The 26302-nt window shown below is 38.2% G+C and overlaps 5 protein-coding genes across 9 annotated transcripts in view; 2 read left to right on the forward strand and 3 right to left on the reverse strand.

The window, feature by feature from the left end:
* LOC133528399 (uncharacterized) overlaps positions 1–1401 on the reverse strand; it is a 5844-nt gene extending 4443 nt beyond the window's left edge. Inside the window, exons 1-3 of one of the 3 annotated variants that reach the window (XM_061865776.1) lie at positions 992–1401; positions 525–633; positions 85–188 (exon numbers count right to left, since the gene is read on the reverse strand). In XM_061865776.1, the coding sequence (XP_061721760.1) occupies positions 85–188; positions 525–633; positions 992–1154 (376 nt within the window). In that variant the 5' untranslated portion in view covers positions 1155–1401. Of the gene's footprint in view, positions 1–84; positions 634–952 lie in introns of all 3 variants that reach the window. The other 2 variants (XM_061865779.1, XM_061865777.1) reach the window with 2 other exon arrangements.
* The window catches only part of LOC133528400 (protein transport protein Sec23A), a 22917-nt gene extending 18012 nt beyond the window's left edge, over positions 1–4905 (forward strand). The window contains exons 12-14 of one of the 2 annotated variants that reach the window (XM_061865780.1): positions 1664–1729; positions 2397–2417; positions 3865–4905. In XM_061865780.1, the coding sequence (XP_061721764.1) occupies positions 1664–1729; positions 2397–2417; positions 3865–3954 (177 nt within the window). In that variant the 3' untranslated portion in view covers positions 3955–4905. The remainder of the gene's footprint in view (positions 1–1663; positions 1730–2396; positions 2418–3864) is intronic. The other variant, XM_061865781.1, reaches the window with a different exon arrangement.
* LOC133528407 (calcineurin B homologous protein 1) lies at positions 4867–11116 on the reverse strand. The gene is made up of 5 exons (XM_061865793.1): positions 10900–11116; positions 10722–10823; positions 9747–10010; positions 8821–8914; positions 4867–7109 (listed from the first exon to the last, which is right to left on the reverse strand). Exons 2-5 carry the CDS (start codon positions 10786–10788, stop codon positions 6965–6967), a joined length of 570 nt encoding a protein of 189 aa, XP_061721777.1. The 5' UTR covers positions 10789–10823; positions 10900–11116; the 3' UTR covers positions 4867–6964.
* A 2137-nt stretch (positions 11117–13253) lies between these two features.
* Positions 13254–26302, forward strand: part of LOC133528401 (dynein regulatory complex subunit 7) — a 207121-nt gene continuing 194072 nt past the window's right edge. Inside the window, exons 1-2 of one of the 2 annotated variants that reach the window (XM_061865782.1) lie at positions 13254–14480; positions 14558–14683. In XM_061865782.1, coding sequence (XP_061721766.1) covers positions 14070–14480; positions 14558–14683 — 537 coding nt within the window. In that variant the 5' untranslated portion in view covers positions 13254–14069. The remainder of the gene's footprint in view (positions 14481–14557; positions 14684–26302) is intronic. The other variant, XM_061865783.1, reaches the window with a different exon arrangement.
* On the reverse strand, positions 16209–21315 carry LOC133528404 (protein distal antenna-like). Its single transcript, XM_061865788.1, has 2 exons — positions 20821–21315; positions 16209–18771 (listed from the first exon to the last, which is right to left on the reverse strand). The coding sequence occupies exon 2, from the start codon at positions 18753–18755 to the stop codon at positions 17259–17261; it is 1497 nt and encodes a 498-aa protein (XP_061721772.1). The 5' UTR covers positions 18756–18771; positions 20821–21315; the 3' UTR covers positions 16209–17258.

Here is a 26302-nt window from a genome sequence, read left to right on the forward strand (position 1 = left end):
ACTAAATTATTTTTCATCGATTTCATCATCATCATCATCACAATCACAAAATAAACATTATTTGTTACTTAAAGAAATACTTACTGTCGGTAGCAGTCAACTCTATTTTCTCGGTTGTCGGATTTTTCAGTGGCGTGGTCATAGTTATTGGAATGTCTGTTTTACCAAGACATTGTTTTTTCAGCTGCCTGTTTAAAATCGAGGTAATATTTAGAAAGAAAATTAGCATTTCGTCATTTTACCAGATTAATAGTAATGAAGCAACTTTTTTTGTAGTTGTATTATTTCATATTTTATCACCTCTATGGTATCAACTTTGAACTTAACCAGTGACACAGAGTAGGGAAACTATGTTAACATAAAATCAGTTATTGGAGGGGCATTGACAATTGATTGTGATTCAATTTTCGCTACACACTTATTCGTTTTTCATTAAGCTAGGACGATAAGTAGGTACTCATGAACGTTTTTCGTTTTCAAATCTCAGAATGTTATCGCAGCGAAACAATACGGCATAAACTCACTGGTCGTTGATATCGTCGATGTTTACGTTGTGCCGCTGCAGCTTCCGCAGGGTGCTAGCGTCGATGTCCTCCTTTTGGACGCCACTGAGCAAAAGCACGCACAACACATCTGCAAAAGCAGTTGGTTTAAAATTATTCTTATATGGACGCCAGCATGGTCATAAACGAGTATAGTCCTGGCACAGAATGTTCTTTAAATTAAATTGGTATACAAAATATAATGATGTTTGAAAAGAAAGAGATGGAAGTTTGTCATTATCCATATTCGAAAACATCTGTTGGACACACGCGTTATGTACACAAGCCGGTATTTGCTGTCGCGTAATCAGATAAAAGTATAACATCGTTGACAACGGACACCCTCTCTAACAAAATGTGGGTATGATGCACAAATAAACATTCTTACAAACTGTAATCAACACTCATACCCAAATCACAATCATCGTTCAATTTATAATCGTATTAACTTTTGATCAACGTTGGAAACACCATGAGCTCACTTTCTTCTAGTCGCAACCTATGTTCCGTATATTTTTTTGAACCTTTTATGTAGTTTAAAGTCGGTGGGCGCGAACCGCGAGACAACGTACATGTAAAGACGGCGGCGGCCAACAGGGCCCGGCACAACATTATTATAGCGACTTTTTTGTTCGCCACAATGGATCTACTCGCAGCTCGCGTTCGTTTTGCTCTCCGATACGTTTATTTGGTGCGCGCTTATCTCAGCTGAAGACGTGGAGGTTTTAATGACAAGTGTTAGCGGTATACTTATTCCTTGTGAATGTAAGCTTTTGTATGTGTACGAAGCGCAAGGTCATCAGTCATAGTGGAGCGAAGTCCTTACGCTTAATATTTTGACTTTGAGGAAAATTGTATAGACAGGGCGCGTCACTACGAAAGATTTATCAGTTCTGTGGTAAAATATATGAAAGTTAGTGGCCTTACCTTACTTAACAATACCGTATTTGTAATATCAAAGTTTTCGTGTTCATGACTCCGTATAGGTGTTTTAGAATATCGACTAATTCCTCAAATAACCCCTAACCAAAATACACCTTACCTATCAGAAATTTTGGTTCATTTATATTATTAGTATTGTGTATTGTAGTTAATTTAATCACTTTATTTATTTATTTCAGGCCCGTTTCCTGCTATCGAAGGTCAATCCATCTCAGACGCACAACAACATGTACGCGTATGGAGGGGTGAGTGATATCATTTTAACCATCATAACACCTTATTGCCATATTAATGCGATTAATGTTATAGATGTCAAATGCATGACTTAATTTCAATTCACAATTTTAGCTCCCTGCTCCTACAAGTTGTATTAATTTTTTTTTACGTACAGTCAAGTGCAATAATATGTATCGAAAGAATCGTCTCATAAATATGGTACTACGCTCTTATTACACTGGAATAAGATGCTATGGGACATATTTTCGAGTAAGATGTGTACATCCATATTTTTACACTTGACTGTACATTTTCAAACATAAATATGTACTCTCTAAACAAGCCATACATTTTTATTTAGTTATTAATGAAGGCCCGTCCAGGCGGAACAATAGTTGACCTAATCTGATTAAATTATCAATTTAATCAGGTTGTGTGGAAGCAATAATTAAATTGATTTTTTTTTTAATTATAAAGAAAATTTGACAATCCCGTCTGGACGGGCCTTTATGACGACATATGGTACATACAACAATGTACAAACTCAATACAAACTTTAATTTTACGTGATTCATAGGACATGGAGATGTTTTTTTTTAATAATTCGCATGGAGTGATATACCGACAAGAATCGGCCATTACAGCATGGTTTGACTTTTTATTTTTTTGTTTCATCATTGTATTGGCGAAAACCAGGCGATGCCGATGCCGTCAGCGGTAGTATTTTTTTTTATTCATTGCTTTTAAACTAATTTTGGTGTCGGCTTCCTGAATTCAAAATTTTAGATTGGCTTTTTAAAACGCTTTGAAATCACTTGGAATGTTTTTTTTTTCAGCTTAACTTACTATACTTACTTAAATTACTATTCATAATTATGCTAAAAATATATAGAACAAAACTAACTTTGTTTCAATGCATGTTTTGCACTACGCTGTTTAATACTTCAATTCTATATTTAATCAAAAAATTTAAATTGTAAAGGTACAACAATTACTAAGTTAAAAATTTTTATGTTTTATAATTACAAGGTGGCTAAAGAACGGGAATTAATTTTTTATAGACATCAATACTTTCTATGTCTACTTAAATACTTAGGTCTACTAATTACGACGCATTAAATTCAGGAAAAAAATAGTTTCATTAAGAATCAAATTAACTAAATACACGGATGAGTTATTTCTATAACTATCTATTTCTATCTTATAGGCCCGAGTCGATAGTAATAATATACTATTTCATCATCATCACACTTGCTCGTAAACGGTGTTATTGTATGCCAGCATACTGAGATGGAATGAGCTATAATGCCCAAGGGCGTAATAGGTTTTTGTTAATTTCGCATGGGCATATTAGGCATAATGTTTTTTTCAAGTGGGTATAAATAAGTTTTACTTTTAAAATACTGACGTTTATAAATTACTTTTTTTATGTATGTTTATAAATATTTAATTTGATTAATTTAGTAGCCGTTTAAATTATTTTTACCCAATTTTCAAACGTGGCTGAATGCCGGATAGGTGTGTGCCTTTGATGCCTAACCTGTCAAAAATGACAATATGGCGGGCGAATGTTTGAAATGTCAGCGTATTTTAAGAATTAGTTTTTTCCTTACAAGTGTGATGAAAAACATTGTGTGTGCCACGGGTGGTACAAGCATTGCGAACTCGTGTTAATTAAGCCTCGCTTTCGGCTTAAAATTAAAACTTGTTCGTAAATTCTTGTTTACCGCCCTTTATACACAATGTTTTATTGTATACTCTACTATTGTTTGTTTGGTGGTGCCACACTGGCTGTTATATGTATAACATTGTGCGAAAGTAGATAGTATACATAGTGTTTTTATTATGTTTTTCCTGTCACACAATGCTATATAGCATTAGGTATATAACAGCCAGTGTAGCACGAACATTACCTAATCTGGTAGGTGTTAGTCAATCAGTTCAGGGGTCATAAAATGACTTCAGGGTTTCGCGGTGTACACGCTTGATTTATTCCTGCATTTGTGGACGTTTCTGGGATATATATAGGCTTATTAGAGACATTTGATTGTCACTGTATAATGAACTAAACACTGATAATAACGCACTAACCAATATCTTCAAATTAATTTCGGGCTGATTTCCATAATTTCCGAGTACTTATATAATTCTATGTGTAAAACAGGATGGCGGAGCCCCCGTCCTCACGGATGACGTGTCGCTGCAGGTGTTCATGGAGCACCTCAAGAAGCTGGCCGTGTCGTCCACCGCCTAGTCGCGCAGACGGTCCACAGCCTTGTAGAAAAGGGCAGGGGCCATTTCTCGAATGGTATTAGTCTAATATTATTAGTGTGTTGCCATGGTAACCCATACGATTTGACAGTTTGTGGACTAATATTATTAGTCTAATACCGTTCGAGAAATGGGCCCCAGTTCGTGGACTGATAATATTAGTCTAATACCGTTCGAGAAATGGGCCCCAGTTCGTGGACTGATAATATTAGTCTAATACCGTTCGAGAAATGGGCCCCAGTTCGTGGACTGATAATATTCGTCTAATACCGTTCGAGAAATGGGCCCCAGTTCGTGGACTGATAATATTAGTCTAATACCGTTCCAGAAATGGGCCCCAGTTCGTGGACTGATAATATTAGTCTAATACCGTTCGAGAAATGGGCCCCAGTTCGTAGACTGATAATATTAGACTAATACCGTTCGAGAAATGGGCCCCAGGTCTTTAGGGCAAGTAGCAGTACCTACTGTCTCCTTCATCTCCCACAGAAACTGCTTTACTGGTCTGGTTGCTTTAGAGGTAGGGGGGAAATGGTATAAAGGAGCCGGATTTTGAAAAAGCCCCATGCATTATTTCGGTAATTTCAGGACGAATTTTCTGTCAAATATTTGGAGGCGACGAAAAATCTGTCACTTTAAAAATAAAAGCTCGTACAAAACTCGTTCTGAAGCTACTAAAATAATGCCTCGCTCTCTTTCATGCCTCTTCTCCCCTATATAAAGATATACTTGTTTCTTTGAATTTGTACGAATGTGAGAAAATATGTTACTGCTGGGACAATACTTAGAAGATTTATTTAACCAATGCATCATCTATCAACATGCTGCTCTTCTTTCCAAGATCGCTGCTAGTTAAGTTAAATTTTGTATTCTCCATTATAAATTAAAACAAATGTTTATGAAATGATTAAATGATTTATTTTAAGAAAAAATATATCGGTCTATATATACTCTCGCCACTTCCTCTTCTCTGTACAGTTTATTTTACAATCCTTGTCATAATAATATATATTTGAAAATAAATATTGTACAATAATAAAATAGTGTGTTAATGGTACCTATGAGTAGTTACATGAATACATTCACTATCGATTATATCCTAATCTATAAGAACCCTTTCCGTCTAGACACAAACCCTTAACATTTCTAGTTATATATTTGGTTGGTGGCTCTAAACGACGAAACATTTAGCTTTACAGAGAAGTAGCCAATGGTAACTCAACCTACGCAACTATCTTAAATGCACAGTTAACAATGCAACAGTAATTTAAATACCTACATTATAATTTAGTCACAAGTAAAAAACAAACTTATAACAAATGCGCCCTATAGACATAATCACTCGCGAAATTTAAAAGTGGTTGTTAAATAAGTAGGCGTAGCATTTGTCCGCCTTTTGTATTTAGGGAGATGAAACCCTCTGGATTAATAGTACAAAATTACGCTTTTCTACAATAATTTCGCTTTTTTGGGTAATCTAAACAGTTAGATTACCCAAAAATGAATGTCAATGACAGCTACCATACCACTACGATATAATTAACAAATTCATGTGCTAAATCCATCAAACTTCAACTAATTAATATCACCATTATATACACCAAATCATGGTTTTACACACAACTTAAATTGTAACGAAACGAGCACAATTTTAGGTTAATTTGAGACGAACGTATTTACAAATAAAAAACAATGAATAGGGGTATTACTGCAATGTTCTGCCGCCAGAGTGCAGCACTAGCACCTATCGTAAACCATAGAGTAACTTATATATACTATGCCTTTAACTGTTTTTTGACAAGTTTTCACAGATTTGTGGTAGTGGCGCCCTTTACGTAGAGTTTCGCGTAATATTATTTTGGATCTTGTACAGTCAGCTTAAAATAGATAATGACGACCAAAGTGGCTAAATATATCGCAATACATGCATATTTTTATGGTAACAAAAGAGTGTCATGATATATTCGGCTACTATGGGCGATACTATGTATTTGATCTACTATATGTCGAAAATCGTTCGAATTAAAATCAGTTAAAATTAACTGTAAAAAATACGAGGCGTACTACCATCCTTTAAAGAAAAACAAAGCTAACATCAATGCTAAAAGATTTAGAGAGTTATAATTTAGTGTAAAAGTATGAAGAATACTTTGAGGATGTACTAAAAACAACACACAGTAAGGTTTACGAATGCCCAGAGAACTACAATTATTGTAGCCTCCAAAGATACAAGAAAAATTCAAAATATTCCATGGAAATTGAACCTATTTTTAAGGAAATAGAGTTGATTTTTGCTTTACTTGAAAATTTAACGAAATAAAACAAATGCAACTTTATTTCGATTTAACCTTTTGAACGCCAACCTAAAGTTGTCGTTACTAGTCTTGCCCACAGCGCTAAGGACACCTATAGGCGTTATGGCGGACGCTGTCAAAGTAACCTTCACACTTTCGAGTAAGGTTTACATTCGTTCCCTTGCGCCCGGGACCTTGGCGTTTGAGTGATCTTTGTGTTTATGACATAAAGCGTTCAAAGGGTTAAAATGATTAAAATTTTATTGAACTTACAAGGCTAGGGCATATAATCTAGAACCTAGGCGATGAAGGCCCGACAAACATGAAACATGACGACTACATTAGTTGCCTTTGGCGTTGATAGAATATAAAAACATTTTAACAAAAAATATAACCGACTTCAGAAATTACCAAAAGCGCCATACATGTACCTATAACATTTGAAGAGTTCCCTTGATTTCTCCAAGATCACATCATCAGACCCCGACTTGGTGCCAACGGGACCATCTCGGAGTTATACGCGTTCGATTAAAAAAAAAATTTGAAAATCGGTTCACGATTTTCGGAGATATCGAGTAACATACATACAAAAAAATTATTAAAAAAATTCAGTCGAATTGAGAACCTCCTACTTTTTTGAAGTCGGTTAAAAAGAGGTTACACTTGAGTGTAATGGAGACAATCAGTCGGGCCAGGCGGTCAGTTCAGGAAGCGGATGGACATCTTCTGCTCGACGTCGGTGCGGTCCAGCGCGTGGCAGAACTCCTCGAAGGAGATCATCTGGTCGTTATTGGTGTCGGCCTCGAGGATCGTGCGCTCCGCGATGCTGGTTAGCTGCTCTTCGCTGCCAAATAAAAAATAGCTTAGGTAAATTATCTACTTACCCGTGTGTACACGGCTACCAGGTAATAGAGACCAGAAAAGGCTAAGCAACTTAGTTCGTTAGGTTAACAAGTGAGTAAAATTTGAAAGTATTACGTAAAGTACAAATTATAATTAATATATATATATATATATTTAGAAAATAACATTGAATATATATTTTACGGTAACCCTATTGGGTACGAGTATATGTTCAGGAACATATTTTATTTTATAAAATATATTAAGAGGGAAGAATAGCTTTGCTATTTTAACGAAATAACGGTACTTTTGAAATTCTATTTCGGGAGAAAACGGTTTCCACTAACTAAATCTTAACAAATCATTTGGATTTGATGTCGTTCGCCTTCAGCATAATATATTCTAGGTTTAATAAAGGTTTCGTTTTTTTGAAAAAGAAAAATGGTTTTTGTTGTGCAATTTTGAAAAAAAGGAAAACTTTAACCTAGTTTTTCATTGTATCAATAACATACTAAAAAATCATGGAGAATATTTAGTAGTGGAAAAACATTTTCTCTTTTTGTATAGACGAGTAATTGCTATATTTCCCTCTTAACCCTTTTCCAGGCATAGTACGATTTATCGACCACATACGCGCCAATAGAATTTCAACCTTAGCCATCCGATTTAAGGTTCAAATTAGATTGCACTTTCGGAAAATGTGACTTGTCTTCAAATGAATCATCAAAGCTGGATTTATTGGAATATATTAGAATTTTTTGGGATTACCTTGTAGATTGGTGCGGCCTGGAAAAGAGTTAAGTTGGATATGAGTTCTAAGTGGCAATCCATCTGCGTTGCAAAAGGCCATAAGGCATAGCCATGACTTCATACTTTAAAAGTTCAAATTACCTACTACCCATATGTTTATTTTTATAACAGAAATATTATTGAATATAAAAAAATATTCGGATTTAAAAAATTGATAAGTATTCTGATCTTATCACAAGCTATTATGAAAGTATTACATTCCTATCTAATCAGCCTTTGGAGATAGGATACCTATGTTGGCCATTTTTCTGCGACTATAACACTCGATTTCTAAAAGACCTATCAGATCTTATGACAACCGGTCTGGCCTAGTGGGTAGTGACCCTGCCTATCCTATGAAGCCGATGGTCCCGGGTTCGAATCCTGGCAAGGGCATTTATTTGTGTGCGTCATAGGTGTTTTCTGGGTATATATATCGTCGCCTAGTACCCATATTACAAGCTTTGCTTAGTTTGGGGCTAGGTCGATTGGCGTAAGATTGACCCCAAATATTTAATTATTCAGTAACATAGCAAAGTTGAAGGGCCGGCTAAATGTTGAAGCTGTGCACGCGCACGTCACGCAAGCGGTGTGCTTTTTATCATATTACAACCCGCATGTGCACGTCTACGCATCCGGCGTGCACTAGTTTAAGGTATAAATATTATTATATTTATTAAGTGCTTAATGTTGTAATCAGTTATAATGCTTACATTACATTGCTATTTTTTATAAATATAGCTTTCAAGTAAAATAGCTGTGACACATGGAAAGACAGACGGACAGGTGGGCATGCCGAAACTATAAGGGTTCTATTTTTCCCATTTTGGTTACAAAATCCAATGCAAAGAAATAAGTGAATATAGTGATATTAGAGCATATTGCAAAGTCACTATACTACACACAAAAAAAGGGTACTATACCTGATGTTGACTCCAACCATCATATGCAGGATAGCCAGCAGTTCATCCCTGGAGATCTTTCCGTCATTGTCCAGATCATACATCGAGAAGGCAACTGAAAATCATCAATGGTTTAAATTATATGTGACAGTCATTACAAGAGTGCTCAAATTTTTTGATTGAGGATAACATTAAGCTAATTCTAGACGGTTTAACTCATGTATTTTGTTAGTCACTCGCGCGAGAGTCTAGGCTCGGCGGCAGCTCTCCAAAACATGTTGCAAAAGTGACTAATAAATCTCTTAGTCTTCCTTATTGTATCCTCATGGCTGAGGGACGTGACAACTGTGGACACTCTTCACCAGTGCTCTCCAAACTGCCCGGTGTATATCCTAAAAAATACGCGAGATAAACCATAGAATTAGCAATCTTAGTATGTCTCCCAACAGTTTTGAGGACATCTTGCACCAAGTGCAAATGTTTGTAGACCAAAGGGAAGCCCTAATTTCTACAATTTCTCAGAGATAGTATGCAGATGTATAGGTTAATTAATAAGCATGAAAACAACTGTTTAAATGACCATAACATCATTGTATAGCATGATTGTTACATGGCTGTATAACACAAATATGCTTATCAACAAATGTTCTTACTGGACAAGTGAAGGTCAAACATCTACAAAGTCATTGATTGATAACAAGTTAAACTTAAAACAGTTATGCTAGAATTTAAATACTAAAAAAAAATCCTTGTATTAGCAAACTTTTATACATTTTATTTTATTTATACTTATTGCATGCTATCTAAAATAAATTATTTTTTGCTAGTAATACTGCCTTATGCACAACTGTGCTGTTTTGTGGAGTCTCGAGTTGTGTGTGACATGGCAGAATATTATACATATATTCACATAGAAAAACTTTTCTGTGTCAGTGTAATCAACTTACATCTTAGTTTCTCCTCCCGACTATTCAATTTGTTCTCCCTGTTCTTCCTAATAGGCCTGAAGTGAGACAACACTCTCATAAATTGCAGGAAGTTGACTCGGTCATCATGGCTCTCAGCAAAGAAGGAGTGGACGATGCGTTCACTAAGAGGGTTGATTGCCAGTTCAGGAATGCGGAGAAAATCTTCTCGAGACAATGTACCACAGTCATTTTTATCCAGGGATGTAAATCTTGAGTACAGGCGCTCAATTTGGTTTGGAGTGACTGTGAAAAATGTTGCTAAATTAATATGTTACGTCATCCATGATGATGTGTAGATTTGTCAAATTTTACCTTCAATAACATTACATTATGAGTCAAGGCACACGTCTTCATGAATAACACAATCTATACCTGACTCAAATAATCGTTTTAGGGGGTTGGACTTTGAGATTAAATAAGGAAATTTGTTTAGTACCTTTAAATAAGATAACAAAACCCTTCATTAAGCTCAAATTCCTCTAGGACCCATGAGGTCCTAAGCTCAAATTCCTCGAGAACCCATGAGGTCCTAAGCTCAAATTCCAATTCCTCAAGAACTCATGAGGTCCTTTCTATTGTGTGGAGTTTTTAAGGAAATAATCATGTAATGTTACACAAAAATAATATATGTAACTACTTTGAAAAAAAAAATACAATCAAAAGAAAAATGTGTCAATATATCTAGGATGCACACAGAGTTACTGTGTTTCAACTTTAAATTGTAATGTGAGATACAAGATTTATTTCAAAGTAGTCACAATATGAATCTTCCATTTTAGTCAGTTTCTCACTTAGATTTTTAGATGTCTATAAAATGTGACTACAATTTATTCATATAATAAAAATAGTTTAAAACACATTAAAAATTCACTGTGACCTTTGATACCCAACATGGACATCGCACAATACGTAAACAAATAAAGGTCAGACAAAAAATGCGTCGTTCAAACTCACATCCGGTTTCCTCTTGAATTTGAGCTATTTCTTCTACTCTCAACATCAAAGACGATTTGTTTCCCATTGTATAATGTGATACGAGTACGAAGTCAACGAACACTGTGTTTGACAAGCCTTGATTAATCTAAGGAACGATTAACGCGATTGGAACTAAGTCTTGTAAACGATTACTCACATCTGTACTTTAAACTTTATTCTTATATTGAACAATGATAACACTCATTCTAGTTTAGAGCACAAGCAAATAATTTATTAATATTTTTTGGTCACCACAAAATAAACAGACCGATATTAAATGGCCTTTAGATAGTTACACGATTTTCCATACTCATTTCCATGCTGAAAATGCTGTAAATTGATAGTCTTAGAACAGCAAGGAAAATGAAACGAATGACACTGACTTGCGTCAATTGTCACTGACAGTTGTATCGATGACAGTTATTTGAGAGTTGCCAAATTAAATCACTAATTTCATTAAATGAGCGAATCCGCGTATATATATATATATATATACATATATATATATATATATACATACGAGGATTCTATTAAAAAAAATATCCTGGCACACAGGAGGCTAACACAGATAGCGCCGCAATTGTTTGAAATGCCTTTAGATCTGCTAAATTCAAAGAAATATAGATTACAGACTTTTGGTTCCTGTTGGACTTTGGAACCATACAAATCTGTTGGTTTTTGACCTTATTGGACCTCTATTCATTATATAAATTATCTTAACCCCTTAACCTCACCTCCAACAGGGGCATCATGATAACTTTTTGTAAATAAGTAAATAAGTTTTTATTAGTTCCTAATTAAGAATAAAATGTTTATTTTAATGTTACACACTAGCTAGACCCAACTCACAGTGTTGTGTTCCTGCCGGTGAGTAAGGTTGCCAGTGCTCAACGAGGGTACGGAGTGTTAAGGTTGGCAACACGCATGTAACTCCTCTGGAGTTGCAGGCGTCCATAGGCTACGGAGACTGCTTACCACCAGACGGGCCGTATACTTGTTTGCCACCGACGTAGTATAAGAAAACATTATTTATTTCTAGAATAAATTATGCAAGAAAAAATCTATACTTTAATCAAAAATGTGTCCGCGGCCAAGACAAGGTGACTTCGGCGATATGGAGTGATTAGTAATTTAGTAGTTCCTACATACATCTATATAACATAAGCTATCTGCTAGTGAAAGAATGGAGTCTCTATGTATAATAGTTATTTTTTTTAATGTTTAAAGTCAGTGAAAAAGCGACAACGGAGAAAACGACGATTGAAGTTTAGAATGAAAAAAAAAACACACTTGTACTTTGAAGTTATAGTTGATTTCAAAGTAATCTGCATACTTTCAGTCACGATCATAAATTGAGCATATCATACAGCTTGGCAGTTGGAATGTCTTGTTCGCTTAAACATAAAAGAACATCTTTATTACATTATAAACTGAAATAAATGTCATATGCTAAGAAAAAAAAAACCTGCCGTAAGCCTTCAGTAAGAAATGCATATACTTGGAAAAATTCGACCAATGCTGCGTTACCCCGGTGGCCGAGTGGCTCAGGCACCTGCCGCGATAGCAGAGGACGCTGGTTCGATTCCAGCCTGGGGCACAGGAGGCCTTGGTCACTTTTTCTTAGTATATGACATTTATTTCAGTTGATAATTTATATAGTAGTGTTTCTACTTGAAATAAAAACAAATGAATTTATATCGTTTGAAAATAAGTTAATTTTGTTCTAATAGTATCTTTAGTACCTGGGCGACCGAGCTTTGCTCGGTTATAACTATTTATTGTAATATGGTGGTGTATGGGTGATAATCTTAACTACATTTTTTTACTAAATTAAACTTGTCTAAAACAATAAAAATTAAAAAATTATATATAAACTTGAACATATAAAAAAAAACAAAAGTTAGTCACCGGGCGAGATTCGAACCCGTAACACTCGTTTAGCAGTCCGCGTCTTAACCCGCTGGACCAGACGGACAGTGGCCGGCAACACGAAATTAGCGACCATATTCTGCGTCGTAAGAAAAACGCATGAAAACTCGAAAACACGCGTTTTCGAGTTTTCATGCGCCCCATATACCAAATTTCAGCGAAATTGTTAGAGCCGTTTCCGAGATCACAGATATATATATATATAGAATATGTATTTTAATATATATATATATATATTTTCATGCGCCCCATATACCAAATTTCAGCGAAATTGTTAGAGCCGTTTCCGAGATCACAGATATATATATATATAGAATATGTATTTTAATATATATATATATATATATATATATATATTAAAATACATATACCAAATTTCAGCGAAATTGTTGTTATGGGGCGCATGAAAACTCGAAAACGCGTGTTTTCGAGTTTTCATGCGTTTTTCTTACGACGCAGAATATGGTCGCAATTCTTGTATATATATATATATATATACAAGAATTGCTCGTTTAAAGGTATAAGATTAAATGTTACGGAGGGTCCCATTTTGTCGCATTTATAAAATTTAATGATATATAGCTTTGTCATTATTAATAAAATGCGCTTTGATACTTATATAACTAGTTTATTGTTTTGATACGGTATCAAAAGTGAACTTTTGATACCGTCGCTTACATGGTCTATACACTTAAAATTGAGTACAGACATAAAAATCAGCTCACAATGTGTAGAGTTAGACAGTTGGCAGCGATTTTGACAGCCTAGACTGTGCAGTAGGGCTAAGATGTTCGGCTCTTTATCATTTGTCACCATGCCTGTTACGTTCTAACAAGTATGTAAGCGCGAAAGTGACGGGCATAGTGACAAGCGATAAAAATGGAACCATGCTGCCACTGCAGGTGTTATTTCAAACTTCTATGAAATTATGACGTTTACTTAAATAGGCTGCTAACTTGCATAGGCTGGGCTATCAAAATCGCTGCCAACTTAGCTTGGGCTCACTTTATCTGTAATGTTTTCTGAGTAAGTGATGATATAAATATATATCTATAAGGTGTATTTAGCGGCACGGCATAGGTCTGAGAGGGCCTTCACTCTGTTGAGCCGATAGTTCGTTATAGATGATAGTTTAATGAAAATTAAACAAATAAGAAACCTCGTAACATACGTTAAATTGTACACTCTGGCAACATTTAAATCAGTGGTACTATTTGAGTCCTTTATATAAACGCAAAAAGTAGATCTTTCAGCAAATTATTGTTTTTTATTTTCAGTCGTTTTTCAGTTGCTAAGCAACTGTAATCACGATTTTACGTAGTATTGTTTATTTTATACTACCGTGATTCGACTTTTTCGCTTTATTTTCTATAAAAATATAATTTTAATGTGTTAATAATGTCACAACAAACAATAGCATTTTTGGAAAGAAAGTCCGACACTGAACAGTTAGAGCCTGTTTTAGAACTAGACGAAAAAGTTAGTGTATTGTTTGACCGACCGCAAGAAGAAGGTGAATTCGAAGAAATTTCACCCCGTATATTTACACTCAAAGATGTGAAGGAACCGTTGACTTTGCCGTCTTTGAATAACGCCATCTATGAGTTAGGTGTGATAAACTTATGCTGGCCTGAGATAACCGAGCCTGTGTTTGAAACACGAACGTGCTTTCCTCCAAGTTACTACACCAATTCCACAAAGGAACGGCTGTTACTGGCTTATGCGGAGAATTTCAGGCGCCAATACAATTTCCACTATAAATTTAAGAGACCTCTTCTATTTCAAGCACCGAATGAATGTGGGTTGCAGGTACCAATCTCATAATTAATTTTTTTGTTATTTGTTTAACTGATAAAATTGTTTGTCTGAATTTGTTATTTTTGTAGAAAATGGTGTGTACTACCATCCGACCAACAAAACTTTGCTACCCGAACACCAACACATGGGAAGGCGTCGCTTCGCTGGTGTCCGACTTTTTTGACTACGAGCCTCTCTCGAAGCCTATGTTATTGGTAAGTACTTTCAATTGTTCACGCCAGATACATAATATACATCTATACTATTGACTATATATATTTTATGTGTAGTGTTGTTCAACACTTTCAATTCAACTTTATCAGGGCGCCTTCGTTATATTTCGCTGTAATACCTAACTCGTCAACAGATGGCGCTCAAGGTTTCTTATTTCTTAACGATTTGTTTTAAATAATACCGTAGAGAAATATAAGTAAAGAAGATACATCAGTTGTTACCATACTTACCAAAACGCGAGCTATTTCGTAGTCGACATCTAGCGCCAAATATCGGAAAATATCAGTAATGTTAGTTGAGAATAGATGTCGCGACGAACTAAAACTCTAATGCTCAACAATTTTCAGCTAATATTATAACCGGAACTCTATTTTAACTCCTTCTGTATGTAATTAGTTGTCAATTGTTTTGGCAATAGATGTTTCATCAGTCGCGACACTTGTGAGGTTGTGACATCTGGTGTCAAGTATCGGTACTGATAAATCCACCAATTGACGTTAGATGTTAACTACGAAATAACTAGTTACCACTCTTTCTTTACTTATATTTCTCTATGATAACACGGCTTATGTTATAATATAACTTATAAGATTTTTGTTGTTACTCTAATTATAACTAATTAATAATTCAGCCTGATGAGCAAAGGCCTTCTCTCATGCACAAGAGGGATTGGACTTAAGTCCTCACGCTGCCGCTGGCCCAAAGCGGCTTGGAAATGTCACATACTTACCTAGTTTTTATTTTTTTCCTGAATATGCAGGTTACTGAAAGATTTTTCCTTAAACGAAATATCCTAACCTAAACCGCTCGGCTCGGCTGAAGGCATCTGTCGTAAACGGAGAACGCTGTTGGTTCGATTCCAAGTTCTAACCCTGAGCACTGGAGGCCTTGGTTAGGGATCCGTACTCTAAGGGTAAAACGGGCCCCTATTACTAAGACTCCGCTGTCCGTCCGTCTGTCTGTTAGTCCTTCTGTCTCCGGGCTGTATCTCATTTGTTAGACAGTTGAAATTTTCAAAGGACGATGTATTTCTGTTGCCTCTATAACAACAAATACTAAAAATAGAATAAAATAAATATTTAAGTGAGGCTCCCAGTCCCATACAACAAACGTGATTTTTTTGCCGTTTTTTGAGTAATGGTATTGAGTGCTTCGTGCGCGAGTCCGACTCGCACTTGGCCAGTTTTTTTCCTTTGTATATGACATATATTTGGTAGTGTATTTACGTAATAGTTTACTTGTAAAAAAACAAATTAAAATATTTTCTTAGGGTTTTGTCCTTCACTGAAAGGTGAATGGAAATAGTCATTATTAAGTTGTAAGAGCCGCTTGGCGCTTATTCGCGGTCAAGTTTGTTGTTAATTTTTTCGTGATTATTCAATTTGGCGATATGTGGGTAGATATTAAAATTAAATATTTAGATACTGATATGCATTTCCCGCTATGGTTTCGCAATTTGCCACCAACGGGTTGGTTAATGGTGTGAAGGCAATAAAAGTCGTAGCATAAAGGTTCAATCAAGTTTAATCAACATTTTCGAGATCACAAACTCTGTGATAAGAGAGTTATAATTTTATAATCCAAATTTTTAATTTTGTACAAAATATCATCTCTCGAATCTTTGTATTTATAATAACTGTGAAATGCAAATAAAGTTCCTCCCAATGGAGCAGCTGGGTTCGGGCCGCAGGCCGCGGCCACGGTGGACAATATTTAACATTACAATAATACACTCTATTATTTAGGAATGTACTTACAATATTAATAATCTCTCAATAATTTATAATTTTGATCACAGTTTCCTTAACTGTTAACTTTAACATATAATACAATTCCGAGTGACATCGAGAATGTCTACTACATATATAAAATACTGAGCAATAGAAAACAATTACACAACGAGTCTAGCTCTAACGCGATAGAGTCATCTATACCTTAACAATAATTACCTTGTTCGCACGATTGGCACATCGAATACGATCGCATCCTTTCGTTATTTGGTTTGGTATCTGTCCACAACCGGGACAAGTGGACACTGTCCGTCCGTCCTCCCTACACCCACACGCGCCACACACACCTAAATACACAGTGAACGGTTGAAAGGACGCCGTGACTTAGCATTAAGTTTGACTTGAGGTAGAACATAGGGATCCAACTATAAACTATAAGGATACAACTAGGAATGTAATCATCAAATGGCAACATACAGCGATACTATTAATAATTATTATATGTATATTCAGAATGTGTGCATCGGAAATCAATTTGTTTAAGATCCACTTAACTGACACTACACTTATTATATTTGTTAAACTGGAAAACTGTAATTATTAAAGACGTTCAACGAGGTGGCTCGACGAACTCCGCAAACAGTGTCGGATCTTAACTACTCTTATGACTAAAGGGAAATAATGCATAGCTTTTCTTTTAGAACAAAGAAATTACGCAAATTTGGCTACACATATCACAAGTGAACGCTTACTGGCGACATAGACTACATATGTACACATAATTGAAGATATTCCCTGTAGCGAGGGGACCGCGGCTGTAGCCCGCTTATTTGCGACGCGCTGGATCGAGCGCAGCGGCGGGTGTGCGGCGCGCTCGCAAATTATGCAGCAGCGCACGTAGTTGGTGCACGTGCATGCGGGTCACGCTCGGGTCGGCACTCGCCTCCAGCCACGCCAGGAACTTGTCGCCGTGCTCCAGCGCCTCGGCCGCGCCCGCCTCCCACTCTCCGGGCAACGCAGCCGCGGCTCGCGCGTCCGCCGTGCCATTGTTGAACAGTAAACTGTCGAGCACGGTGCGTGCCTTGGCCTGGCTCTTGTTTTCGATGGGCTCCTTGTTCTCAGCACCTGTGCCGGGGCTTGCGGCTGGCTCAGCCACGCGCACCGATTCGCCGCTCGGTTCTCGCACTTCACCATTCTGCGGGGGCTGCACCGGGCTCCTCGTGCTAGCTCGCTCCTCCTCGGTTTTCCCTTTCGTTAGGTGCGAGTATAGGATATTCTCTGATGTCTTATCTTTTGGTACCTGTGAGGCCGACTTGAGCTTGTCTTCCGGCAGAGGCATCGCCCCGCCGAACTGTTTGTAATACTGCCACAGCCAAGAGTTCCTATTATAGTCAAGGTGTGAACTGATAGGGACCGTTGGCGCAACGGGCTTTGGTGGAAGGCTCGGTTCGCTCTTACCGAGGGTTAGAGGGTGGGCCGCCGTGGTCTGCGATGTGAGGTCGAGCATGGCCTGCTGGGTCTTGAGCCAATACCATAGGGAGTCATCGACCGGCTGGTTAGCGGTGGTGGAAGAGACGTGGTGACTTGATTTGGAGCTGTGTCGCGAATACGGGTCTGAGTGAGAGTAGTGGTGGGTCTTGCTACGGTGCTTGCTCGGTTCGTTCAGGTTGAGGACTCCGTTGTGCGCGGGTTTGGGCGAGCGCACAGAGCGTAATGCGCGACTTGCGGGTTGCGCGGACAGCGCCGATAGGCCCGGGTTCAGCTGCGCCAGAAGCGTCAAATTGGTGGCGATCTCATTGAAGCTGAGACCGAGATGTGAATGTGCAAGACCAGGCAGGTGCGCGAGGCCGGATAGCGGGCTGATGGCACTCATGGAGACGCTAGCACCGGGGTCGGGCCTGCGGTCGCGGGGCGATGGAGGGCCGGGGGCAGGATCTGCGCGGCGGGTAGTCAGCTCGACAGGAGCATCAACGGGCGGTGAGGGGTGCGGGGCGTGCGCGGGTGCCGGTGCCGGTGCCGGAGCCGAGAGGTCGAGGCCGGCGTGAGGCAGCGGCGCAGGCGAAGTCGCGGCGGGCGACTCGGTGCGCGCGCGTTTTTCCAGCGGCTCAGTGTCGCTGCTCTTGTCGGTGTCAGGCGAGGACAATCGCGATGTCATGTAGCGCAGCTTGTCCTCGTTCTTGCACCACCCGCGTAGCGTGGACTCGGGCACGCCGATGTCGCGCGCGACTGACGCCTTCGACTCGCCGTCATTCACGCGCTGGATCGCCTCGATCTTGTCGCCGGGCGTCAGCGCGCGCATTGGACGCTTGCCCTTTGTCGCCATTGTACCACCTCGCCTTCTGTAACAAAATTATAACATTGTAGCACAATTGTTACAGTTACAAACATATACATTTATTTACTCACGAGTTAATACGTATACATAATGCATAATAATTTTCAGGATGATACAGTTGATAATAGAAAACTTTTGTAGGTGTAATCTGGTAATCTTGTAGGTATACCGATAGCTCGGACTTGTGGTTCATGACCGTAATTTAAAACAAGTATTTATTAAGCAACATTATTCTTATTTCAAGCCAACATAAAACAAAACCTAAATTTAATTTTGACATTGTAAGTTATCTTGTTTTACCAACCGTAAACTTTTCGCAAAGAAGCACTAATTAGAGGTAGATAGAGTGCTTAATTTGCATACCATTACATGTTCCATACCCGGACCCTAGAAAGGGTGTAGCAAAATCAAAGGTATAAGTAGTTCACAATATCACAGTTTGCTTATTATTACTCCTATTAGTTACCTATACTACTTCGGTGCTACAAGTATTATAATACTTGTAAATTTTCTTAATTGCATTTAATTAAGGTCGATTACTAAGGGTGTTAGTTTCCTATCAGCTAATACTTACCGTTAAATTTAAAGTTTATACCATCAATTAATAGTAAGTTTTTTGTTACACTTCGCAAGGGAAGACTTTGATGAAATTAATTCAGAAAACAAAACTGGACATTCATTTTGTAGGTAGGTGTCCCGCGATGATAATGTGAATGTCGCAAATAATTGAATTATGTCCTGTTTACCTACAATGTCACAGATTGCACAAAAACAGACGCGGCCGTTGCACCGCGCGTTATCAGTGCCTATTGCATCGCATACAAACAACCGGCTACCGACGCGCGACGGTAACACGTTTATTCATTTACGAAACTTCTGAAACGCAATTTAGGTAATAAGGTTTACGCGAACCCATAGGTTAACTTGCGAAAAGATAAACAAAAAGAAGACATAAAATTATGACCTACGACAACAGTGGGCGGCAAAAGTTGTCGGGTCGTTGACACGGTGACCTTGTACGCGCCTCGCTCTCGGTCACCGGTAGATGGCGCCGCGTGTTCCAAATCGTGAACAGCTTTAAATGTGTAAACTGTTTTGACGTTTGTGAGTTTTATGACAGCATTTTATTTATTTACTCCTTTTCTTGTTGGCGCTTGCTTTATTTCCAGGTTCGCGATTCATGCACATTTTATATTTTAAATAATATACTACTTGATTTGATTTGTTTGTTTTACATATTTTAAAACATTTATTTGTATTTTGAGTATGGTCATCCTTTTTGTGAATATTCTTATGTTAGTTTTTAAGGTATTATAAATTATAATTTAATAGTTTTACTTGCTTAATTATGCAAGATTAATAATTTAAGTGTAGATATATTAACCGTTAGCTTCACAGGTCCTAAAAGTATAAAGGGGTGATAGTGCTAATTAATTAAAGTGATATATTAAGAAGGTTTGAAAACTATGTACATAAAAAAATGTTTTAAATTAAGTATTCTTCAATGCAGAGAGGGTAGAAGCTAAGGATTTTATGTATTTTTGGTTTCTTTCTTTTAGAAGGAGGTCAGCGGAGATCACCAAAAGACATTTCACACATGTGATATCAATATTAAACGGTAGCTACAACTTAATATTTCATGGAAAAGAGGTTAAACATTTAGCTGAAATGTAATCTCGATTTACTAAAGGGAACTTTATTTTAAGTGTGCTGCACTTTTATAATAATAGATAGTATTTGTCGAAAAAAAATATATCAAAAAAGACATCATGAACTTTTGATCTAATTTCAAAATATTGCGTCTTACCGCCAATGTTTAATTTTGAAAAGTTAAGGTAAAATCCTCTTAGTAAGTACTCTTACTGCTGCTTAGTTTACCATAATTGGTGCAAAGAGTAAAATTAATCTAGAAACAAATGCACAAAAGTAACATAAAAGTTCAGTAAAGTTTCTTGTTTTGGCCTGCAAATCTGTAGGATCCTGCCTAAACAACAGGTAGTCTTTACCTAGTTATAAGCTAATCTAACTTTTCTCGACGCGGCACTGAACTTACTTGCGAGCCGGCACGTGCGCGCTGTTTACAATGTCCGAGAGTGCCGCCGTTTTGCAGGAGTGTCTTAGCACTGAACAAGCGTATCACGGGTGCGCTGAGCGCTCACTGATCACTGTCACTGATCTCGAGTCACGATCGCGGGACGTCCGTCGCGGGGCGCGCGCGGCGACTGTGTGCGGTGATAAGGCCCGGCCGCGGCCGGCCGCTTCTCGCCTTTGTGTCCGGCCGGGAGCCCCGCGCCCCGCGACCTACGCGCCGTCGCGCGGTAAACACCGGCCTAGCCCCCGCACTTTATTATTGCAATTAATTCCCTTCGACGCATCAGCTTTCTCGGCGACCATTACCCTCGCGACAATCGCCCCGTATTCGATCGGTCCTTTTTCTAAGTTCGGTCGTGGAAAGTTTTCGTTTTCGGAACAATGAAGACGCCCCTTCAAAAGTTGAAGTACTAAAGTTTGTCTCTTAATATCGTCTCGCGCTCGTCTACGAAGTAACTAGTTAGCAAGTAATTACGCAGTTTTGTTCTTTCAGCAAACAAAGTTTGATTAGATAAGTGTTTACTAGCGATTGAGTTTTCGGGGTTGCTACGCGTCGTAGCGGGCGCTACGACCGGTTACGTGATTCTTTAGTTTTACAACCGTTACGAGTTTCGAGTCCGGTCACTGCAGGTGTTCGTTTGCGGTTTGTCGGTTTCCATGCGCAGGATTTTGTCAAAGTGGACTTCCACTTTCGTAGACAATGGAGCTGGCATCTGTATTCTGTAGGCCCTCGGAGTAATGAATGTTAGCAGTTAGGTAGTGATTAGTGAGGCGGCGTGCGTCGCGCTGCGCTGCCTGGTGATTAGTTGGCAGGCGGCCAGGGCTTTCCTTGAGGCCTCGAACGCGGCGGAGGCCGTTGTTAGCACGTAAACACTAATACCACATACGGACAGAATACGGATAAAAACAGTTGTGGAAAGAACATTAAAATAGTACGTATATAACATAATGTAAACTTTAGAAGAATCTTTCATCACACTTGCTCGAAAAATATCTTATTTCATGCAGGTAAACTGAAGGACAAAGGCATGTATTGCTCCCGCGGGAGCTATCGATTGTGGAAAAAAGCTACAACTCCCGAGGGAGTTATACCTTTTTTAAACTGTGTCACTAATTCATACGAACCAAGTTTCACTTTTAAAATACTGACGTTTATAATTTATTTTTATTGTTCATGTAAAAAAATATTTAATTTGATTAATTTAATAGTCGTTTAAATTTTTTTTACAGAATTTTCAATTATGGCTGAATGCCGGATAGGTCTGTGCCTTCGATGCCTGTGTCAAAGAATGACAATATGGCAGACGAATGCTTAAAATGTCACCGTATTATTAAAGTATTTCGCTTAAAATTTAGTTTCTAATTCTCAAGTGTGATTAGAAAACATTGTGTGTTACGGGTAAGAATGCAAGATTTTACTTACCCCCCTCGTTGCACAATGTACTATTCTAGTTTAAGACTAGACTAGACTAGGTATCTGTTTTAAACAATTCAGTTCGATATAAACTTTATTTGGCTTATTAAGATTTAACCCGTGGTTTATGTTTAGGTACCTATCTGTAAAGTGTTAGCGTGGCTAATCCATCGCCTAAGTCGCGTACTTTCCCACGTGCGTGGTGTTTGATAACGCCTACCCATTCACATTATTAGCGCGTTGGCGTTTAAGTTGCACACTTTGTTTTAGATTTTATCAACGTAGCTATGTTTAATATTTATACAAGTTTATTTAGCGATTAACTATAACTTGAGATTTTGTAAAGTAGTATATGGAAGATTAAAAATTAAGATACTAAATAATTATGAAGTTTTCATTTACAAATTATAGAAAAATACAGGAGGATCTTTAAATGTTACTCAAATAGTATTTTTTTAATAATTTATTTGGCAGCTGAAAAACACACAATATAAAGTTTATATATTATCTAGTTTTTGAGGTGTCGTCAAGTCCCAGTTTTAAAAATAATATAAACTACGAGTATAACGGTAGGTAGCTGAGCATAATATATTAATAAATATTAAAATTCTGTTGCCTAATTTTGCGAAAAATAGTGAAATATATATTTACATAAGTAAGGGGTACGTATTTGCTTTAGGTATAACCGTGAATTATAAAATATATCCAATTCCAAAATACCTTTATGAATCTATCTCTATACTAGGCTTTGTGATCCCTTATATCTCTTCAATCTGAAAATATAGACTTTCTCTCTTCTCTCATATCATAATATAATTAGTAGGTAAATATTAATGTTTCAAATGGTTACGTTAACATTTCTTGATTTCTGTTTATTTCTTATTTATGTACGAGAATGCTTAACATCAACAGTGCGTAAAACTAGGCTGAAAGCGTCAGAGATGATATAATATTACCTATATGGCGTAGCAACAGATCGCATATACCTATTGTAGGTAGTTCGTTGCGACACTGCACCGATATCATGATACCTACGCTGCGCTGTACGCGGAAAGTCGAGGCTCTTGCCTTGAACTCGCGCGTGACAGGCAGGATTGTTCAATCGGCATAACAACATTTAAATGTATTTAAACTGAATCTCGAGCTCGCCCCTAGATTATCTCGGAAGAATGCGATAAAAACAAAGAATTAATAAGGTAGTTCGCAGACAGTGTCCGGGCGTAGTATCCCGGGTTATGTAAAGCGAGTTTTACTTTGAATTAGCGGTGATGATACTCGTATGTAGATTATATTTATTTGTATTATGTTACCTTTTTCAGATTTGGGGACCTAGCCGCGTTACAATGAATAGTTTAATTGTAGAAAACGCTAAACGAAACTAAAATAATTTATAAAAATGGTTACGTTACTCCTCGTTGCATTAGGTACTTTTCAATTTCCAAAAGGGCTTGTTTTGTAAATTTTCATAGAGAAATAAGCCCTTTTGAAAAAAAAAATTTCAATTGGCATTTGTTGAGCTAAGATTGTCATTGTGGCTAAAGGTTTAGATATACCTAGGTAGGTACTCCTCTCCGTACAAAGCCCTATACGAAAAGTTGAAACCAAATTTTATTAGGTATATTTATTTACAAAGATGACTGACAACAAACTTTAATCTTAGCTTTTTTCGTTACAATGTGTCTTATCAGGTCAATATAATAGCCATGCATATAAGTAAGTAGTGTACGTGCAATAAAAATGAATTCACCAGGACGCTTGTTCGGTTCGCCAGTCACTGACATTAAACCGCTACCTACCTAGCGACAGTAGCGACGCACCCATCCTTGACTGTCAGCTCTGACTCAGCTCAAGTGACCTATAGATACCTCGCGACTAAAAACTCAAGCCGCGGCGAGTGCACTCGCGATCAAGCTAATGAGTGTGTGGGCGAGCGAGGGGCGGGGGGCCGAGGGGCCGGCAGGGGGGGAGGTAATGGCGCGCGGCGTCGGATGTCGCCGGGGGGTGCCGCGCCGATAACAAAATCACTAGAGAACGTTACGCGGGGATGTGTGAATGAAGATGGCGTGGATATGGTATGTTGGGATAGGTACTTCAGAATGTTGAGATTGCAATATTGTGAAATGTCAAAACCCTCCTTGTACGGTTACACCTATTTTTGGATTTGGCAGCCGAGTAGGCCACCGCGCTCCTATCGGGTGCACAAGCTGAAAAACGATGACACAAGAAGGAGTCGCGGAACGAAACCAATGTTTCATTTAACGAAAACACTTAACAAATCATCAATACATCCGGAGTCCGGACGTTATTGAGTGGATGTTACGGAGTTAGTGTTAGTACAGCGAACCTTCAACATTTTATTATGAATGACGTTGGAGTATGGAACCGCACTGCAGAAAAATTTGAAAGTTATCAATTTATCATAGTATGTGAAAAAAAACTTACGTTCTTGTATCTACACTTTTTGTATGCATTTTCTGACCATCGTAAATACTCCTTAGCGAACGAAACGCAACTGTCACTGTCGCAATAATATGGAAGAGTGACTACTACGATACGCTACGGAGCGTTAACGATTGGCACGTTGGCGACGAACCCAGAGTGCATGCACCCAGTGATTTCCTTGACGACTTTTACTCTTGCTACGACTTCTGGATTTGTTTAGATTCCTAAGTCTTAAAGTAAGTTAGGTAAGTCATAGCCGGGAAAACCAGACGAACCTTAGAATACTTTTGATTTTGTCATGGGCATTTCTCGCTAAATAAACTTACCAATAAAAATAATTCAACCTACCACATCCGCGTTTCACCGGCTGCGGGAGATCGGCAATGCCCGAAATACAGTGCAGGCAGGGCGCCGCGCCGTAAATCGACGACGGCGGGCCTTTGTGTGGCCTCGGCCGACACACACACCGACCGACAGCTCAAGACACACAAGAACACACACCAGATAAACAAGGCACAGAAGGTTTGGTAGTGATATAGAGCCGCGGTCAGTTAGGACTGCCCAGTGAAGTGAGAAGATTGATAAGTCCCAGAACCAAAAAAATACAGATCGAAAGGATAATTACGGCTTTGGCAGAGACATATCTACACCGGTCAATATGTAAACAAGAACACTAGATATATAAATACGGCACAGAAAGTTTCCATTTGACGGTGTGATTGTGATTAGCCGACAGACATTACTTGTTTACTGTTTCACTGCAGCGTAAATCAGAGGCAGTTAGTATAACAGAAGTAAAGGATAGAAGGAAGGAAAAGGATCTGTCGATCTCACTCCATATTATATCTGTAGGTATATCCACCTACCAAACCTATAGGTATATATTGAAAATACCGGCGATACCTCATACCTATAGGTCCTCTAATATGTATTCCGAGGTGTAACAAAAATTCGATTCCATCATTCACATTTTTCAAGAACATAATCTTGCTTGGCTAGAAAGAAAGCCTAAGCTGAAAGCTCAATGCTTCAGTAGGCTTTAGGTTACAATTATAGCCGATGAACCTAACAATTATACGGTTTTCAACTGTCATTCGGCGGTAGCGGACCTGCTGCTCAAGCACGCTGTGCCTGGGCCATGGTTATAGTATAGTTGGTGATATGTGTGCGATTAAGGTGTGCAGACACTTTCAAATGCGTGCGTAGGCGCGCCTGAGGTGACCTAACGGTTGCAACTGGGACTTGCGGGTCGACGGGCGGCGCGAGGCGTGACAATGATCAAGCTTTCGTTATTCACCCAAGTGTTGTAAGGGCTACCTCTTGCTCTACTCTGCTGAATCAATAAACATGCTGGGTAAATGAAAGTTTGGTGTGACAGGCACCTTTGGAGTTGACCTAAGGGTTTGCAAGGACTCAGGGGTCGACGGGCGGAGACTTGCACGAGAGCGCGTGACATGACTATAATCAAGCTTACGTCATTTACTCTAAGCACAAACATACTGGAAATTCTCAATTTAATATATGTGTGTAGTGTATAGTGTGGTTATTAGGAGCCTCTCAAGATGAACAACTGCAAAGGAAAAAGTTT

Source organism: Cydia pomonella, chromosome 19, assembly GCF_033807575.1.
Source record: "Cydia pomonella isolate Wapato2018A chromosome 19, ilCydPomo1, whole genome shotgun sequence".
Taxonomy (NCBI): domain Eukaryota; kingdom Metazoa; phylum Arthropoda; class Insecta; order Lepidoptera; family Tortricidae; genus Cydia; species Cydia pomonella.

What these genes read in the sequence shown, in the direction of transcription:
- LOC133528404 (XM_061865788.1), bottom strand. Translation starts at nt 18,755, where the DNA reads ATGGCGACAAAGGGCAAGCGTCCAATGCGCGCGCTGACGCCCGGCGAC.
- LOC133528407 (XM_061865793.1), bottom strand. Translation starts at nt 10,788, where the DNA reads ATGGGAAACAAATCGTCTTTGATGTTGAGAGTAGAAGAAATAGCTCAA. An exon ending in AATTCAAGAGGAAACCGGAT is followed by an intron (nt 10,011 to 10,721) that starts GTGAGTTTGAAC and finishes CATTTTTCACAG; the next exon opens with TCACTCCAAACCAAATTGAG. An exon ending in ATGGTTGGAGTCAACATCAG is followed by an intron (nt 7,110 to 8,820) that starts GTATAGTACCCT and finishes TTTATTTGGCAG; the next exon opens with CGAAGAGCAGCTAACCAGCA.